General features: G+C 42.7%; 2 protein-coding genes and 1 long non-coding RNA gene across 12 annotated transcripts; 1 reads left to right on the top strand and 2 right to left on the bottom strand.

The window, feature by feature from the left end:
- Positions 1-192: 192 nt before the first annotated feature.
- On the bottom strand, positions 193-2,946 carry LOC119307892 (probable 2,3-bisphosphoglycerate-independent phosphoglycerate mutase). Its single transcript, XM_037583992.1, has 5 exons — positions 2,588-2,946; positions 2,031-2,176; positions 1,675-1,951; positions 883-1,155; positions 193-803 (listed from the first exon to the last, which is right to left on the bottom strand). The coding sequence occupies exons 1-5, from the start codon at positions 2,894-2,896 to the stop codon at positions 324-326; spliced, it is 1,485 nt and encodes a 494-aa protein (XP_037439889.1). The 5' UTR covers positions 2,897-2,946; the 3' UTR covers positions 193-323.
- A 146-nt stretch (positions 2,947-3,092) lies between these two features.
- LOC119307890 lies at positions 3,093-10,081 on the top strand. 4 transcript variants are annotated; one of them, XM_037583987.1, is made up of 14 exons: positions 3,102-3,172; positions 3,254-3,443; positions 4,561-4,647; positions 5,163-5,249; positions 5,536-5,582; positions 5,656-5,713; positions 6,300-6,413; positions 6,706-6,825; positions 7,220-7,264; positions 8,265-8,527; positions 8,606-8,795; positions 9,253-9,325; positions 9,411-9,537; positions 9,622-10,081. In XM_037583987.1, the coding sequence occupies exons 3-12, from the start codon at positions 4,575-4,577 to the stop codon at positions 9,297-9,299; spliced, it is 1,044 nt and encodes a 347-aa protein (XP_037439884.1). In that variant the 5' UTR covers positions 3,102-3,172; positions 3,254-3,443; positions 4,561-4,574; the 3' UTR covers positions 9,300-9,325; positions 9,411-9,537; positions 9,622-10,081. The 4 variants fall into 4 exon arrangements, with proteins under 4 accessions (XP_037439888.1, XP_037439885.1, XP_037439884.1 ...); XM_037583991.1 differs by lacking the exon at positions 5,163-5,249 and having other exon boundaries at positions 3,093-3,443; XM_037583988.1 differs by lacking the exon at positions 7,220-7,264 and having other exon boundaries at positions 3,093-3,443.
- A 1,936-nt stretch (positions 10,082-12,017) lies between these two features.
- LOC119307889 lies at positions 12,018-17,209 on the bottom strand. Of its 7 annotated transcripts, none has more exons than XR_005149607.1 (8): positions 16,685-17,209; positions 16,288-16,399; positions 14,645-16,191; positions 13,974-14,067; positions 13,779-13,832; positions 13,235-13,412; positions 12,503-12,631; positions 12,018-12,056 (listed from the first exon to the last, which is right to left on the bottom strand). It is a non-coding gene; the product is annotated as an uncharacterized LOC119307889 (long non-coding RNA). The 7 variants fall into 7 exon arrangements; XR_005149610.1 differs by lacking the exon at positions 13,974-14,067 and having other exon boundaries at positions 14,645-14,740; positions 14,872-16,191; XR_005149606.1 differs by lacking the exon at positions 13,974-14,067.
- Positions 17,210-17,662: the final 453 nt, after the last annotated feature.

The following is a 17,662-nucleotide window of genomic DNA, read 5'->3' as shown; positions in this document are numbered from 1 at the left end:
GTATAGCTTACACTGTAGGCACAGAGGATTCAGCATAAAGACCACATATGGGCTCAGAAGTTTGGTAAGCTTAGAAAAAAGAAGTTTCATAAGGTGGACGCCTCAAGAAAGGGAAAAGGAAAAAAAGGAGGCTTAAACTTAGGACGCCAATTCCCGGCGGGCATTCGCTGGGTAACATGGCAGTTGTGAACAGATTCAAACCACATGTCATTCCACCTCAACCATGATAGATTTTATTCCTATCGGATTAAGCTGGTTCTGCGTCGTTTATCCATTCGTCATTATTACAAAGATCAAGTACAGTGTTAGCAATCGAACTGGCGTTAATCGTTCTTTGCTTTCATGAACTTCTTGATGATGCCCATCATCTCACTTCCAGGGAACCGCCCAAGGCAGCCCCTTGCAGCAGCAATCTCGGTGTATTCACACATTGTATCGCCGCTAAAAGCTTTACGCTCCTCAGGCTTGTGTTCCGCTGGTTCTGAATCATCAGTTAAATCTTCTCCGGATTTAACCAAAGGCAGCGGGAAATCGTCAAGGGGGGTATTCATCACATTGCCCTCCCCAATCGCTCCCACGAAATCTCTCAGACGGCATATTGCAAACGGGACAGGTTCAAAGCTGTGGTCTCCGTACTCAACAGGAGTAGAGTGGTCTCCAGTGACACAGAGGAAGTACTGGTAGTGCCCCGACTTCTCAGCTTCCCACAGGAGCCTTGCAAGCTGACCAATAGCCCGGTCGACAGCTTCCAGACCTCGCACCTTTAACTTGACAGCCTTGTCATGGCCAGCATCATCAATAGCCTGCACTAACGTTATAATACAAACTATCAGCATCACACAGTTAATGCTAGTTTTCAAGAGAGCCTATATTTATTTTAACCTTGATGTGCAAGAAACCAAAGTCGTATCCATTTTCTCTTCCGGTTTTATATTCATCCTCTCCAGGCACAAAAACGCGAGGTGGTGTGTCCAGAGGAGCAGAGAGTGCCTTGGCTATAGCTTTTGCCTTGGAAGTTAAGAGAGTTCTATAATCTCCAGTTGCTCCAGGTGCTTCAAGGATATCAATGCCCAACGACAGCCCCAGCCCGGCTATGATCTTGGTAGGAGCTACCATGCATGGTGTGAGTCCATGCTTGGTTTCAAAGGGAGGTACCTAGTATAGGTGCATGCAACTTCATTAGAAAGGAAGTCCAGTAGCATCAAGTTCCAGTAGGTAGAAAACATGTTAAATCATAACCAGGGAACTCTTGCATGCTTTAGATGGGAAACTCTTATGCTCGCCGGAGTAATCTTCAATAGATTTGGAAGAGCCAATGCAGATGTTGGCCAAAAGCGTGTTCCTATATGTGTTATGATGACAAGATGCTCTAAGCTTAAGTTGGTAAAAATTCAACATTAGAACTCAAGAATCAGATCAGGATTATACTTATTTTGATGGGATTGAACCATGGTACTCGAAAGCAAAGATCACTGTGCAAATCTTTCCGAATCTATCTCTCATTTTGATATTGCTACCTCCAGCGAGTTGCACTGCTTCCGCAATTCCAATTATATCAATACTTTACTTATTTACTCCTATTTATTACTCCTGGAATTATCTATTTATATGGACATATAACACCCCATTCTAGGAATTAGTAATCGTACGAGAAAAAAAGTTGAGTTCACTAACCTCAATCCGGATACCACAGCCTCGCAATAGCACAACATTAGCAATATTCTTCCCCTCGACAGCACGCTTTGCATTGATGGGTTGAGAAACCAGTATACATGTGATCTCCTTAGAGAGCTCGTTAACCACAGCTGCGGTGTTTTTAGCTTCTTCCGAATCATCCAAAGGTTCAGCCTTTAGATGCAAGCGGTTGTCTTTCAACGGATCAGTTCCGGAAATGTTTCCACTTAGCCTTGGTCCTTTCACAACCACACCACATCTGTGCTCAGTAGCGTACCTGTAGAAAGAGGTGTAAATTATGGGAATAGGAAAACCAATAATAACACATTAATGCTCAGCATGAATAGATGGTGCACCTGACTCTCACTTCATATTCGGGAAATGATGGGAGCTTCATTCCATCTAATGCAGCACAGAGGATTGGGCCTTCCTCCTCAAAGTGCCTATCCGCCCTCCTGCTCACGATAACCCCCGTGCTTTCGTCCAATGTAGCAAAGTTCGACTGTGTGGGTAAATAATTCAGCAAAGGGAAACAATACATTCATCAGTTCAGACATACCGTTTACTGCATGGCTTCAAAAGTACTCCCTCTGTAAAGAAATAAAAGAGCGTTTAGATCACTACTTTAGTGATCTAAACGCTCTTATATTTCTTTACGGAGGGAGTACCAGTCTACAATCCGGGGCATTAACAAAGGGAAATAGTATGCAAAAATCTAACAAGAAAGGGCTCCAGTTTACTAAAGGAATTACAAGACTAGTCAATGATCTGAACCATTAGCAGTAAATTAGCTAGAAACACTATATGAAGTAAGCTAACTAATTAGAAATACTAAGGCACAAGAGCGCACTAAGGCTGATCTACTGCTATAGGAAGTAAGAAATGTAATCAACAAGTGTCTCCAGAACCGGACCTTGAAGGCGATGTCGCCCGGGGCCATGGCGAGGCCTGCGCCCATGGACTCGAACGCGCCGCGGCCGCGGTAGTATACGCGGGGATCGTACCCGAGGAGGGAGAGGTGCGCCGTGTCGCTGCCGCAGGCGAGCCCGGGCTCCACGGGGTCCATGAGCCCGACCACCCCAGCCGCCGCCACAGCGTCCAGCCGCGGTGCCGCGGCCGCCTCCAGCGGGGTACGCCCACCGAGGGAAGGGATGGTCACGTCCCCTATCCCGTCCACCAGCACGAACGCCACCCTGCTCCTCGCCGACGCCGCCGCCGCCATCGCCGACGCAAAGATGCCGCCCTCTTTTGCTTTCCCCTCCCCCCCTTGCTGCCGCGGCGAGCAGCTAAGCGGCGAGCGGCGCTGGCTAGGTCGGACCAGTTACGTTGGATCCGGACCCAGACCAGGCGTCCGACCCGGTCGGTTCGCTCGTTACAAGAACCGACCGAGCCCGAACGCCTCCGCCCCAAATCTCCAAACGCTTGGCGCTCGCTTCGCCTTCGTGCGCCTATTCCCCTCCCCATCGCCGCCGGCGATCGCCGGGATCCTCCCCCGAGCGTAGGAGATCTCTCTACGCCACCTTGCCGCTTCTCCTGCGCTTTCCTTCGCCTCTGGCTCACTTTTTTCGCGCTCTTCTAGTCGCGGAATTTGGCATGTGACAAGTGGGATTGCGCGGGGGAAGGAGGCGCCCGCCGGCGAACAGTCCTGCCGGCGGAGACGCCTGCGGCGCCAGAGGGCCACCGATTGACACCGAGATTTCCTCAACACCCCCTGATTTTTCCGGCATTTTTTGAGGGCTCGGCGTCCTCCAGGAATTCGGCTATTGCAGGTGAGACACTTGTGAAGTTAAAAGGAAATTTCCCGTGTGTTTTTTACTGGGGTCAGTTCGTCAAAATTTTAGTCGTAATTCGATCTAACTCCGTGATTGGTTTTAGTGAAGCCCTGACTTGTGAAACAAGTTTTTGATATTCCTAAGAGTTTTTTATTCGGAATTTGATCTCAAATTTGAAATGAATTAGCGACTAGTGGAATGATCATAGGTGTGCGATATTCAGATTGTCACATTGTACATGACACTGCTTCGTGTGCTTTGCCTGTTAGTTGTGCACTTCTCGTTGTTTGAAACGTTCAAGTGTAGTGTGATCTGAATGTAGGAGAGGACGTAATGGTGGGGAGATCAAACTTGTATTCGGGGCACATATTTTAGAATTTTATTAGATTTGCCGCAATGTGAGAAGCTGGACGGGGAATGTCAATGTAACATCAGTTAAATTCTAGTTTCTTTTTTGTCTTTTTTTACAGTTTTGGTTTAACTCTCAGGAGTGTGAAAAGATTGAGGCCACACATGCAAATGGAACTTATGCAAAACTGGCTGATAAGTTGGCCAGGTGACAGGGTATTGAGTTAACAGTACTATATTCATAATGTTCATGGCGGTACTTAGAGATCTTGGAGTTTGAATTGTCAGCGTAGGTCTGCGATTATTTTTGTTCATTGTTTCAGCCTTGAGTGTTTAGGATTTAATTTCATTTTACAAATATTCAGAAAAAATTGACATGTTGAATTGTGGACATCAGCAACTTCTGGTCCCAAATGTTTTCAAGTTTGTTTCTAGTTATGAAATGCGAGCTGGAGTATCAAGACTGACACATTGGCTAAGGGCTCATGTTGTATATGTAGCTGCACTTGTGTTGAAATTTCCCATTGGATTTGTTAATGAATCGGTGGCACATGGGACACCACATACCAGTGACACATCTTTGCATCTGTTTTCTTCATGGAGAGACTTAATGCTGGAAAGACAATGATCAGGCATATAATCAAACTACAAGTTTTGAAATAGTGAACACACTGCAAAGTTTCTTACAACATGATATCACCCAAGTCCAACTTTGGATGTTTGAATATTTTTTAAACTAATATCATGTGCATTTGGTTTAATGTAGGTTGCTATCACAAAATGGTCTGCATGGCCGGACATTTTAAAATGGCTTCTGTGCTAAAGCTAATGATGGAAAATCATGCCACACCTGGTAAACTATAACAAATGAGCTTCCATTTAGTTTATTCTCTTGATTTTATTGGTGGATCCCCAGTTCCCCGTATCCACCAGAGTAAAACCAATAGTATTGGTATTATAAAATTCAAGTCATGATGCCTTTACAGTTGTTTTCTTGATTGCAAGACTATCGGTTTGTCTATATAATATAGAAGTCAACATGAGTTCAGTCCCAAATATAAGTTTCCATTTTCACAAATACCTGTAACTTGTATACTTATTATGTCTCCGTTTACATTATCTCTGTTTGGAGGTAGTGTAATGACCTTAGACATTTCATCATCTGCATACAAGGTTATGGTTTTTTTAATCATATTTGGAGAACTGAATTTCGTTTACTTGCCTCCATATTTCATTTTGCTGGATTTTTTAAACATAGCTCTCATAAGAGAATAAAATAAATGCTCATTGTTAGAAAAACGTACATAACTTAAAACCTTCTGGGTATTTGAGAACGAAAATAAGATCTCCCCCCTGACGCATTGGCAGATGAGGTGATTAATGAGAAGAGTGCTTCACATATCCTACACAAGCAGCTTCTTAGCGCACATGAACCAAATTTGCTTGATGAAGATGGTAAGTTCTTCCATTTCTTGAACAAGGGATCACAGACTCACACACTAACATTAGAACTTCTGCGTGCCTTTATCAGTGGCACTATTTTTCTAGCAACCATTTTTATTACTCAGTTTTGTCTGATGTGTATTTTATTTGATAACTGATTTATCAGTTTTTCTCAGTTTGTTTCTCGGCTCACATACTACATATCATGTTTACGTTGTGACACACAATGCCATTATATTATAGTTCACATTGTAAAGTTATCAGTTGACGCCACAATTTATCATTTAGTTATGTGCAGATATGCATATATTCGGATCAAAACCTATGGCTGATCCATTGGACCTGGTATTTTTTGATAAACCTAGATCCCCCCTTTTCATTTTCTGCTTCCAGTTTGAGCTGACATCTTATATTGAAGGTCCGCTGTGATACATGCCAGAAGCCTGTTAAGGCCAGCCATTATGCACCTCATGCAGGTATTGTTCAACACGTTAGACCAAACACTGTTTTGGTGTAATTTAGTTCATATGAAAGCATGACAATGAATATGACTCCAGGCTAGTTAGTGCATAAATGACACACTGTTTTTGTTGGAAACAATGCTGCAAACATCTACTGTATATATTTATAATTTAGCATGACTCCAGGCTAGTCACTGCATAAACTACATTATTTGCAGTATGTATATGCAAAAGGCCCCATGTCGTTGTGTTGTCATAATTTGACTTTGTTAATGACTATTGGCACTATCACTCTATTATTCATCATGCAACTGGCCAATAATGTTAATCAACATGGTATTGTATTGTGAAGTCATTCATTTATTTAGGGTGGCGTTATTTGTTCTATTACTATATTACGTTAAAACGTACAGACATCAATACTTGACATGTTATATACCAAAAGTTCGAGTTTTCATGGTTTTTGATTTATGACTGTTCCAAACCTTCCTTGTTACACATTTGCTTGGTGTGACTTTAATTAAAATATTAAATTTACACTTTCTACAAGGTGAGTCCATTGAACTGATCTGGAAATTCATTGATATTTTGACTTCTGCAGAGCGATGTAGCTCAGGGAAGGTGAACCCAAACGATTCAATGGGTGTAGAAGACGATGTTCATCCTATGAAGCCTCCAAAGAAGGGCAGGAAAATAAAGCTGACAAGCAATGGAAGTATCCCTGTTAATAGCTTATGCGAAACAATTTGATTCTTGTTTATTTACTTTGGGCGTCTACATTACACTGCTACTCCCTCCGTCCGAAAATACTTGTCATCACAATAGATAAAAGGTGATGTATCTCGAACTAAAATATGTCTAGATACATCCTCTTTTATCCATTTTGATGACAAGTATTTTCGGACGGAGGGAGTATATGCGTTTTTTGTGTTCAATGTTTTATCTTCATATCCATTCCTTATTATATGGATTTCCGTTCGAAGTTTTGCTGCCTTGACATCTGATAGATCAAAAGGTACATATAAAAGTGAAATTAAAATCTCAGCCCGAAAATAAGAACATCGTCAATGACTTTGAGTTGACCAATGGGAATGAGAGCAAACCTTTAAATTCTATTGCTGATCAAAGTAAGTGGTACTTTCTTTCTAATTCAATCTGGTGAAGTTTTTATTCTACTTCATTTGTTGTTTAATAGTTTCTTGAAACATTTGACCTTTGTATGTAATGCTGTTATTAGTATTGCCACCACGTTTCTGGTTTGCATTAGCTTGTGGTCCTCCATGATACAAATTTATAAGCCCACTTTTGTTTAGATGTGAAATGCGTTAATCCAAGTCCATTATCTAGAGAAATTGATAGTACGGACTACAGAGGTGGCGGATGTGTTCGACTCTTGGGTTGCAGCTTCACTGTCGGGATAGATGTTTCAATTGGTAGCTATATAATGGTTGTGGCAAGGTCCAACTTTCTGGTCAGGTCTTAATCGTGCCATGGCTTATTTTATGCTTCTTTGTTGTATAGGGTTCAAAACATCTGCCACCAATGCTCCTGAAAGTCGTTTTAGAGGTACAATGTACTTATCAGTATGCTTATGTTTTGTGCCGCTTATGTTTTCTATGCACATGCATCTCTAATCATGCTAACGACCATTTTTGGGGGCCAAGTTTGCTCTTAAACACGGAATTGGTTGGCCTTTGCAGAAATAATTCCATGATTCGATAGCATCCCCTTTATATGTCCTATAAATTTAAAATCAGTCTGGTGTGCTTCAGCAAATGATATTATTTGACAATGTCAATCAATAAATTGTTGACTTTGTGATGTCTCAGTGCCAACATGATGTCTGGGAGTTATTCGCAAAAAAAAAGAATGATGTCTGATAGTGAATTTTACCTATCTTATTCTTCTGGGTTGAAGCTTAGAAATGCAGCAGTTGATTATTGTGAGCAATGCTAATATTTCTTAATTGTAGTTAGACATAGTTTAATCATCAGTAATATGAGCTCCTACGGTGATGCCCGCCCAACAGCTTTTTCTTCGATGGGGTTTCCAGTTTCTAATGGTACATCGATGTCGGTTTGTTTGGTATCAATTCTGGTTGATCATATCTTAATCGTTAGAAAAGCACATTAGAATATACGTGAAATATATGGGACTTGAATAATACTCCCTCCATCCCATAATATAAGATCGTTTTACAAGCTAAAACAGCTTGCAAAACGATCTTATATTATGGGATGGAGGGAGTATATGTGAAATATACTCTACTAGTTTTTCACAAGGAAATACTTACATACTAAACAAATGAATAAAATATACATGAAGGATCTGTGTTACGTGAGGATCTGAGTGGGAACCACAGTTTCTTGTTCGGGTCCTATATTATTTCACATTGGCTTGACTGTAAAACTTGCGCCTGTGTCTATCCGGTGGCACCAATAACCTAGCAAATGATAAGTTTGTGCCTTCTAAGTTAAGGCTAACATCATACTGTTTTTTAAGTTTCTCTGCACAGTTTGTTCTTATGAGATGGTGTTTTGATTTTTTTTTTCATTTAATTTATCAGATGTGCCAGCTCCTCTTGCTACAAAAATGTATCATTCACGGGGAAACTACCAGCTTCGATTGGAGCTTGCTCAGCTTTACCGTGAATCATGCGCGGAGCATTCACACAGCTACGCAAGTAGTACAACTCCAAACTCGTCACAGAATAATGGTTTGGTACCATGTGATAATTCAACATTACATGGTTCTGATGATTTGGCATTACATGGTTCTGAATATTCAGTATTACATGCTGCTCGGAAGAGCAGCATTCCCAAAAAAAAGGTTTGGGGCCATCTCCTTGTGATCATAGGCGCAATATCTTAACATCTTCTATTACTGAGTGGTGCATATTTCCCGCAGCTTCTAGATCAGCTGCCTGCAAGCACATCAGGGTTGTGCTCAGGAATCTCTCCACAATTATCATCAAGCGGGCCAAGTCGTCTGCAGGCAACAAAAGCTCAGAGAGCAGACACTCCAGTATCTGGAGTTAGAAATGAATTGGGAAGAAGCAGGTGCAACAAAGTGGCAGTTCCTTCTTCAAAAACCACAGGTTGGAGCTGGATTTCACTACTTTCCTTTGTCCTGTAAAACACAATTTGGCCGTGTCGAATACGTAATTAATCTGCTCATTATTAGTTGCTACTTTGTTGTATATCTTTTGATACTTTTACTGCTAAAATGAACATAGGAAGCATTTAGTTAGGGGAGAGGTAATCATCATATGATTCACGGTCCAAATCTGCATGGCAAATAATTTCAGGCATTTAATTTTGGTGCAGTTCTTCAATAATAAAGCAACAGTTTTTCTTTGAAAAAACACTAAAGTAATATGGTGTGCTTCGGTTCTGATATAAACTAATTCATTTGTAGTCTTAATCATTACAAGAATGTTTGATCTAATTTTACTGGAAGGCTCTTGTACCAGTACCCTTTTTTATGTCTCAAAACCTGCAGAAAACAAATGAGGCATGCTTATATCATCTTACTTCTTGATTTCTCTTCTCTAGGCAAAAAGAAGACGCAGAAGCAATCTAACGCGCTACCTGCAATCTAAGCCTCAGTAGAGTAGCCCATTGATTGGTATTTACCTTTGACTTTGTTGCCACGAATTTCAAATCATGGAATTTGGTGCTGAACAATGGCTAATCTTGGATCGATCTCACAGGTTGTTCATTGGTATAGCCGCTTCATTGGTGAAAGTAATAGAGTATCTCATTTTGTTCATTTAATATGAAATTTATTCTAGTCGGAATGACTTCGGGACCGGACGATCTGAATACAAGGTCATTTTGGTAAGTCTCTATCTGGAATTCAGTCCACAGTTAGCGCTGCATGTATATCTCATATAAACTTGATGTCATCTGTTTTTTCTGTAGGCTCATTGACTCTTGGTAGAAGCTAACCACAACCCTTTCCGGCCCTGGTAATGGAACTAAGTGTAGATAACGTATCCGCGAAGTCCTTATGTTTATGTGCTCCCCTTGTTATAAATGACATGATGAATGTTCTCCAAACCAGCAGTAGCATTTGTTGCTTTTTTTATTAGAATATTATTGGTTGCTTTCATGTTTTTTGAAGGTAAATCCTCATGGCACTTTTATTCAATCTGTGGCAGGGTTATATCCAGTAGTACATGTCATAACAAGAAACTGGGAGCTCCATCTACCCAATCATAACTAGTTTTAGAATCATAAAAACCCCTAGCAAGATCATATGCTTCCCGGGGACAATGCCTAAATGAAATCGCTGGTATACCATGAGCTAAATGTAAGCATTCTGCCAAAACTGTCGCATAAGGACTCCATATTTCAATCTTCCCATTGCGTGTTTCGACCAGCTCCAGGCAATAGATTCTGCAGTTCGGGCGTTTGATAGTATGATCGAGATTCTGATGCCCCTGCCATAGCTTTCGTTGGAAATTCTGAAGAATTGCAATGATCACGCCCTCCTCCAGCATCAAAAGAAAGAAGCATCAATATTTATTTTTATACGATCTCGGAGGAGGTTTTTGCCATCTTGCTTCAGGAACGGGTGCCGTCTGGACGAGAGGCATGATTCCCCGTAATTGCTTGAATAGCAAATGCAGTTGTCCAAGGTCAGGAGATCTCCTTGACGAACTTGGTAGGATTTCCTCTAGAACGATGCAGCCCGAACGGTCAGTGCATAACTATTCGCCAATCTGACATGGAGCATGGGGATCTTGACCTCTCTTGTAGCCAAGTTCACAGATCTCTTTAAGCCTATCATAGTATATGTCCTTTACATTATAGGTCAAGACCATCTCCCACAAGTTCTGATAATCGTTGTCCTTGTCTTTTGCCTCTATATAGATTTTTTTTAAATAAGCTCTATATAGAAAATGCCTACCATCAATCCTCTTACACCCCACCCACAATTCCCTGATGCATTGTACCAGGCAGACAAATACTATAACAGCAAGGAGACACAAAAACAGGACGTACGTATAAATTAACACCAAGAGAAACAACTACGCTACACATGCAAATCAAAAGGGCAACCTTGGCACAACGAACACGAACGATGAAAATGGGCGGTGAACCAGCCGAACGGCACCAACACCAAATCCTCTAGGCGTCACGACGCAACCAAACCCGTTGAAGAATCAAGGATTGGGCCACACCTTGTGAATCAGAGCACACAAAAATGACCAAAGAAACGGGTCACCTTGAAGAACAGTTGTCTAAAGACCACCTCAAACCGAAGCACGCGAAGGATGTCACAATACCTACATAGGCGAGGGCAAAAAAAAACATATAGTGAGAGCTCAAAACAAAGAGAGAATTCTTTATTTGATCCTTTCTTGAAATTTGGTTCCCTATTTGGCCCAGAAAAGTTATTTCTTCCTTATTTGACACTCATTGTAAAATTTGTTCCCTATACGACACTTCCGTCTATTTTGACCATTAACGGTGTTAGGTGTAACGTGGAAAGTCCATTCTACCCCTGGTTATATAAACACCATGCATTAGGAAACTTTTAGCAGCACCACCATACCGTTTGTGCTACATATACTATGTACGCATGTACTGTCAGCCTCTCCTGAGTGCACGAGGTAGCTAGCTAGCTTCTTGACGTACGCGAATGCAAATAAATCCAGTATGCACCAACGGGCCTGTTGGAGTTAATCACAATTAACTTGAATTAGTTAGGGTTAGTTCAGTTCAGACATTAGTTTTACTCTCTTTTTTTCGCAGCAAGACGTCAGTGTAACTTGTAGCTAGAGTTCATGTCGATCTGTATATTCGACAATCTTCCGAGTATATGACTTTCGTCTGGCCGACACCGTCTTAGCACACGTACTATACGCATGAAAAGATGAATGACTAGAAGCAGGCTATTCGATTACATCGATCCATTGCATGAATATATACTAGATCGTGATCGCGTCTTGGCGCGAGGGTGCGGGTCCCAACATTTTGATCATTTTAAGTTAGTAGGAATCCAGGTTTTGTATATGCATTAACACAGGATAACACAGGCAGCCGAAGAAGATTAAAGAATCAATACTAAAACTACAGCATAATTCGTTCATAATTTACAATAACCATGGAGTGGTAAATCGACCCGAAGGACTGTCGGTGATCACACATAATTTACAATAAGGATAGGGTAGTCTGCTACGACACTGATTCAAAACGCCTCAGGCATCACGTCTATATACGATAATATTAGTCGATAAACCAAAAGAACTACATCTTCGTAGAAACATCGGTCGCATTCACCACAGCTCAAGCTCAGATGAGAAGTAACCACTATTTGTTGTCCTCATGATAAAGCAGAAGGATTTAGCCTGAGTAAGTGCAGCATGACATAAAGTTCAGTACAAAAGCCACTTGATTAAGAGCAACAGAGCATATATTTCAGTGTTAAAGAGTTTCAGAAGCAGGCATAATGACACTGAGGTCAATATTGAGTAAGCAAACGACATACAAGGCTAAACCAAACTTGACTAAATAGGCTATTTTCCATACAAAGCAACAAAGGCAAAAAAAATATGCGAGAAGATTCAGGTAACCTTGCGTACCGGATACAAAATATATAGCATTTATAGAATCATATATCAGTCACAAAAAAAATCTATTCATTGGTATAGTTATTGGATCTATCTAATTAAAAAAGGCAGCAAACAACATTAAATTCATTAGAAATAGATGGCATTCCATATAGCAATCCACTCAAAAGGAAAAAGAATGGAAGATACGAGATTAGGTACAGCTAAGGGAAGAGTTTCATTACCAAGAGATCCTGCATAACCAATCTGTGTCATCACAGATATAGCCTGCTCCAAATCCTTTAATACCAAGTGCAAACTGTAACCTGCTCCAAAGGCTACTGCTTTGTGTTCTGTTTTATTTACTGTGTGTTCTGGAAAACAAAAATAAACAAAGAGTCATAGCCCGGAACACAAAATGTTTTTCGATAAAGTTTACATTTAATAGACACAATTAATTACCAAATTTATCATCGTTTTTGGTGAACATTAATAAACAGCGGACTCATGGTATTGGTATGTAAGTAATTATCTCCATAAGAGCTTCACATGCACGCAGACAACAGTGTAGTAAATTGGATTAGATGATATGCCTAGCAAATAACCTAAAGGGCCATAGATCTATCTTTTAAGAAGGTTAGTACAGGTGAGCTGGCTGATTCTATGGCCATCATCATCGACATTATGTTATAGCAAAAGATATATTTCTCCATGAATTAAGCATATATATGTGAATGACAGAGATATATATTGCGTAAGAAAGTCAGATAACCGTGAGATGTAACATAATGTACATGTAAGTGATCCATCACTGCAGCTAAATTTCATAAAGAAAAAAAGGACACTATTGAGTAGGCAATGAAGCACTAATATTACAGAGTAATCTTTCCTTGAAGCCGCACACCATGTAGGCATAGATAAATAAGACTGGGGATTAAATCAAAAGAAATTGGATGGGAGAGAGAGAGAATCAGAACCTCTTCCATCTTTCTGTATGTTGAATCTCCATAGCCATCGTAGTTTTTATGATTTCCGTCGCCCCTTCCAAAAGTAGCTCAACCAATTATCTCATCAATCATTGCTGACAACGCCTCGTAAAGCTGAAACTACAAATGGGTTTTGCCTTTTTCCTTGAGCTCACACCAACATTAGTACCTGCAAAACAGCTCATATACAATCCAATGTCAAGGCGAAGACAAAGAAAAGAAAAATTAAAGAAAAGGAGATAGCTAGAACCCAAGGAGCAGCTAACCAAAAGTGAAATAAGAGGTAGAAAAGAAGACAAAATCCAAGCTAAAATAATCCTGATCAGATCCACGATGCAGTCCAACACCTCAACCAAATCCAAGTGGCACCAAACATGATTTACGAAGTATGAAACCAATTGTTTATTGTCCTTTCAAGACCAGATGCAATAACAGTAGTTTGATAGCTTAAATGGCAGGTCGTAATCAAATAAGCTGATTTTTATGATCAAGTGTATGATGAGAGGACTATGAAATGCATGGATGGCTTTGGTACCCGGATGCGGTGCTATTTATCGTTTTTGTTGTAGACAGTTAAGACGTAAACCATCTGCAGGGAACAAATGAGCAAAGAAAATAATTAGAGTGCAATACCAAAGGGCATGGACATTGTTGCAGATTGGTAATCAGAATCTCAAACACTAAAATAAGTTGGAGTTTATTTGCTTTAGCTGTACTTGAAGGAACATACCTCCCAAGGAGCAAACGATCATACTATGTCTGTCAGTGACAGCAAATAATATATTCAGACCTCCTAAAGACGCGACTTCCTACACATACTTGATCTGAAACATTCACAGTTTGTACTTTCAGTGATAGCAATTCGTAAATTCAGTTCACACTTCAATTGTTCAGGAAAAAATCATTCCAGTGTCCCTGACACACTAAATCTTGTCATGCAGATAATTAGATGCAAATGCCACGAAAATTATCAAAGGCACAGTAGAAGAGAGAACCAGTTACTTGGATTAGGATATAAACATGTGCCAAAGCAGAGCATAACTTCATAAATGTGATTATTTTCAGCATCATCTCCTAGAGGAAGAAATATTCAAAGAGGCCGCTATATGTACAGATAAACACATTGGCGTTTGTCACACAGGTCTAGCAAGCCAGCAATGAACCATGTGCCTAATCTACTATAAATATAGTGTCCTTTATATCTGATTACAGGACACAAGCAAGATCGTGGTCCTCTCTCTCTCTCTCTCTCTCAACCAAAATCTTGATTCCACATTATAGTCTGCACAACAATCCTATCACTCAAATCTATGGTACAGTTGCAAGCTATGCCATAATAAATGAAGAGGAGATCTCAGATCAGTGGCTAGGAGGGGTTGACGAGAGCGATAGGAAGAGCACCTGAAGGACGATGGCAATGGCGATGTGGATGGCCGTCGCTCCTCCCGGTGATGGTAACGCGCCAAGTAGCAAGAACAGTAGTATCCTGAACAATTCCTGCTGCAATTCATGTGCTTTAAAGCCTCAATCCCCCACAACAATCCACAAAAATGAACTGATCATTGGCATTGTACGCTGCATTGAACACGTTGCCAATCTGATCGCCACACCATGGTGCGTGATGGCACCTGACATTTGCTCAGCGTCGCTTGCTTGACGATGACGTTTTTGGCTGGTTCCTTGACGCTGGAGGAGACAATATCGACGGAGTAAAATGCATGGGTGGTCATTGAACTTGTCGTATACGCTCACTTTGGTCACTGTACTTAAGAATACAGTCAATACGATCACTATATATACATTGCGATGATTATACGGTCACTGTCGCACCGTATAGCTTTGTATTTTATTTAGTTGACCGGTCAAACAGTCCCAATGATGCCCTGTTAGCCCACTTTCTCTCTCTACTTATGCGGGTCCCATCTGTCAGTCGGTGAAAGAAAGAAAACAAGAGGCAAAATAAAATGTGCGTCTATGAGGATTTCTAACACAGAACATTAATGTGGTAGCAACAGTGGGCTAGCCAATGGAGCGCATAACAATTTTGGTTAACTTGCTGAGCGATTTTTTTATATACGTTAGCGAGAATGCATATAGTGCACACACTCAGCACGCACGCACTGCACTACTCGATCACACACCAGGCATCACGACAAGCTAGCGATGCGACGCGGACGTGGCGTACACAGTACTGGTCACTCTCCTCTTCTCCCCCATCGTCTTTTTCTTCATGCCTGCGACCACCATCACCTCTGTCCAGGCCCGGCCACCATCCGGCGCCACATGTCTGTGCTCGCCGTTGACTCGCGCACAGGCCGTCCTCTTGGCGCGCTCGTGCAGCTCCTCGCTGCCTCTGACTTCTTCTTTCTCAACGCCTTCGCCTTGTCCGTGCTCACTCAGACGTACGTACATCACAAGCGGGCGCACACACATGGCAAGCATCTTGTTCACGCATATCACAGTCACGCACAACACCACACAACACACAAACATGCACGTACCCACACAAGTACGCAGCACAAGCAACGGCCGCCCTGTTATGGTTGTCACGTGAATGCAAATAAATTAAACGCGAACTGAAGTTGGCTCGGCTGGCTAGCGTGCTGCACTACCAGCACATCGTTCGGGTTCGATTCCACAGCAGCGGTGCACTCTTTTATTTTCCAATAGTACCCTTTATTTCTTCTAGCCACTGACAGGTGGAGCTGATACAGCGCCATTGAACTGTTTGACCGGTCAACTATATAAAATACGAAGCTATACGGTATGACAGTGACCGTATAATCATCGCAATGCGTATATAGTGATCGTATTGACCGTATTCTTAAATACAGTGACCAAAGTATTCTTAAATACAGTGACCAAAGTGAGCGTATACAATAAGTTCAATGACCATCGATGCATTTTACTCATATCGACGGCACCATCAAGCTGTTGGCCACCTGCATCTATCAGTTCACATGTCAGAATGACAAGTAGACTGAATGTGTTTAGTGCCTGACTTCTGGTTCAGGGAGAAGTTGCTAGGTGAACATGTGATGTACCATTTTATTGGAAGAATCACCATCGTAGATCTTGGCTTCATCCCTGGTCTGCTCCTGCTCATCTTTCTGCGGGTTGTCGCTTCACATTTGGGAACGCTGCCTCGTTTTGGGCCTGTAAAAATCAGAGCAGAAAACCATGAATCTGAAACATTCAGAAAAAGTCCTAGCAAGAACAATGGTTTTCCAGTGTAAACTTTAAGCATGTAATTAATCAGTCCGCACTTCCTTCCGTCGTAAGACATGGTAGGATACGGCGCCTCCTTGTAGGCCACGTGCTGAAGAACTTCAATGCAAACTTGTGTGGATTTTAAACCAAGTCAGGAACGAGCAGCAGTGTCTCCTCCATCCAAGAACCGTCGTGAGAGAGAGGGAGGGAGAAGGGGGAGGGTAGTAGTACCGGGAGTGAGCTGCTGCTGGGTGTCGTCGGGGACGAAGGCGCTGCCATGGAGGAGGGGGTCGGCGTCATCGACTTTCGTCCGCTACCTCTCCCGCTGGGCACCAAGGAGGAGAGCGAGGCTATCTTGGGAGCAGAGAAGGCGACGACGGCAAATCCAGAAAACATAGAGAGGACGGAGTGAGGACGGCAAAGAGGGCGAGGCAGACGGCGAAGCGGAACGGCTGCTCACCGGGGAGCTCCTGGTCACTGGGCTGCGCGGCGGCCTCTGCGGCCCCCTCCTACCGGCGACGGAGGCGGCACACGACCCAGAGCAGCGCGACCACCTCGGCCTCCGCGAGCGCGAGCAAGCCACCCGACCACCGCGAGCGCCAGTGCCGACGCCGTCATCTCGGTGGGTTTGGAAGGGGAGGGGGCTGTGGCGGCTGCGGAGAGCGACGCGAGTGGCGGCCCCTCCCGGCGACGGCGGTGGCGGCTGATGATAGGGGCGCGATGGGGAGTGGAGGAGAGAAGGAGACGAAGGGGACGAATGAGAGAATGACAGGGCAAGCCGCTACCCTCCCCCACCCCGTAGCCGCACGGGCCAACCACCGCAGCACGCACGCCCCTGAAAGCAAAAAGACCGGAATACCCTCGATGGGGGCAGGATATAACATGCGGTGGCACGGGATGTTCACCGCCGGGTGCACGCGACGAGCCGCAGGGGACGTTTCGCTAGACCCAGCCACTGACAGACGGGACCCACACGTGAGCTACCCCACAGATCAGCGAGACCGGAACGAGTCCACGAAGTGACAGAGAACCCCGGAAGGCGGTAACTATTCATTGCTACAACGCCGTTTTTTGATCTGGCGGCCCAGATCGTCCAGAGGCTTGATCCGACGGCTAGAATCGCATCAGGAAAACGAATCGGACGGCCAGAATCCACTAAACTCTGAGAGCACCCGGGAGTGACTGCACCAGCGGAGCTAGGTTAAATCT

This window comes from Triticum dicoccoides, chromosome 5B (genome assembly GCF_002162155.2).
Source record: "Triticum dicoccoides isolate Atlit2015 ecotype Zavitan chromosome 5B, WEW_v2.0, whole genome shotgun sequence".
Lineage (NCBI taxonomy): Eukaryota > Viridiplantae > Streptophyta > Magnoliopsida > Poales > Poaceae > Triticum > Triticum dicoccoides.
The sequence above is the reverse complement of the archived record's forward strand: the minus strand, read 5'-3'. Positions and strand labels throughout refer to the sequence as shown.

Bases quoted from the DNA above. Each gene is read 5' to 3' on its own strand.
- LOC119307892 (XM_037583992.1), bottom strand. From the start codon at position 2,896: ATGGCGGCGGCGGCGTCGGCGAGGAGCAGGGTGGCGTTCGTGCTGGTG. The intron at 2,177-2,587 runs GTCCGGTTCTGG...TTACCCACACAG, and splicing joins CGGGCGACATCGCCTTCAAG to TCGAACTTTGCTACATTGGA. The intron at 804-882 runs GTTAAAATAAAT...ACGTTAGTGCAG, and splicing joins TTGGTTTCTTGCACATCAAG to GCTATTGATGATGCTGGCCA.
- LOC119307890 (XM_037583987.1), top strand. From the start codon at position 4,575: ATGGTCTGCATGGCCGGACATTTTAAAATGGCTTCTGTGCTAAAGCTA. The intron at 5,714-6,299 runs GTATTGTTCAAC...TGACTTCTGCAG, and splicing joins CCATTATGCACCTCATGCAG to AGCGATGTAGCTCAGGGAAG. The intron at 6,826-7,219 runs GTAAGTGGTACT...TTTGTTGTATAG, and splicing joins AAATTCTATTGCTGATCAAA to GGTTCAAAACATCTGCCACC.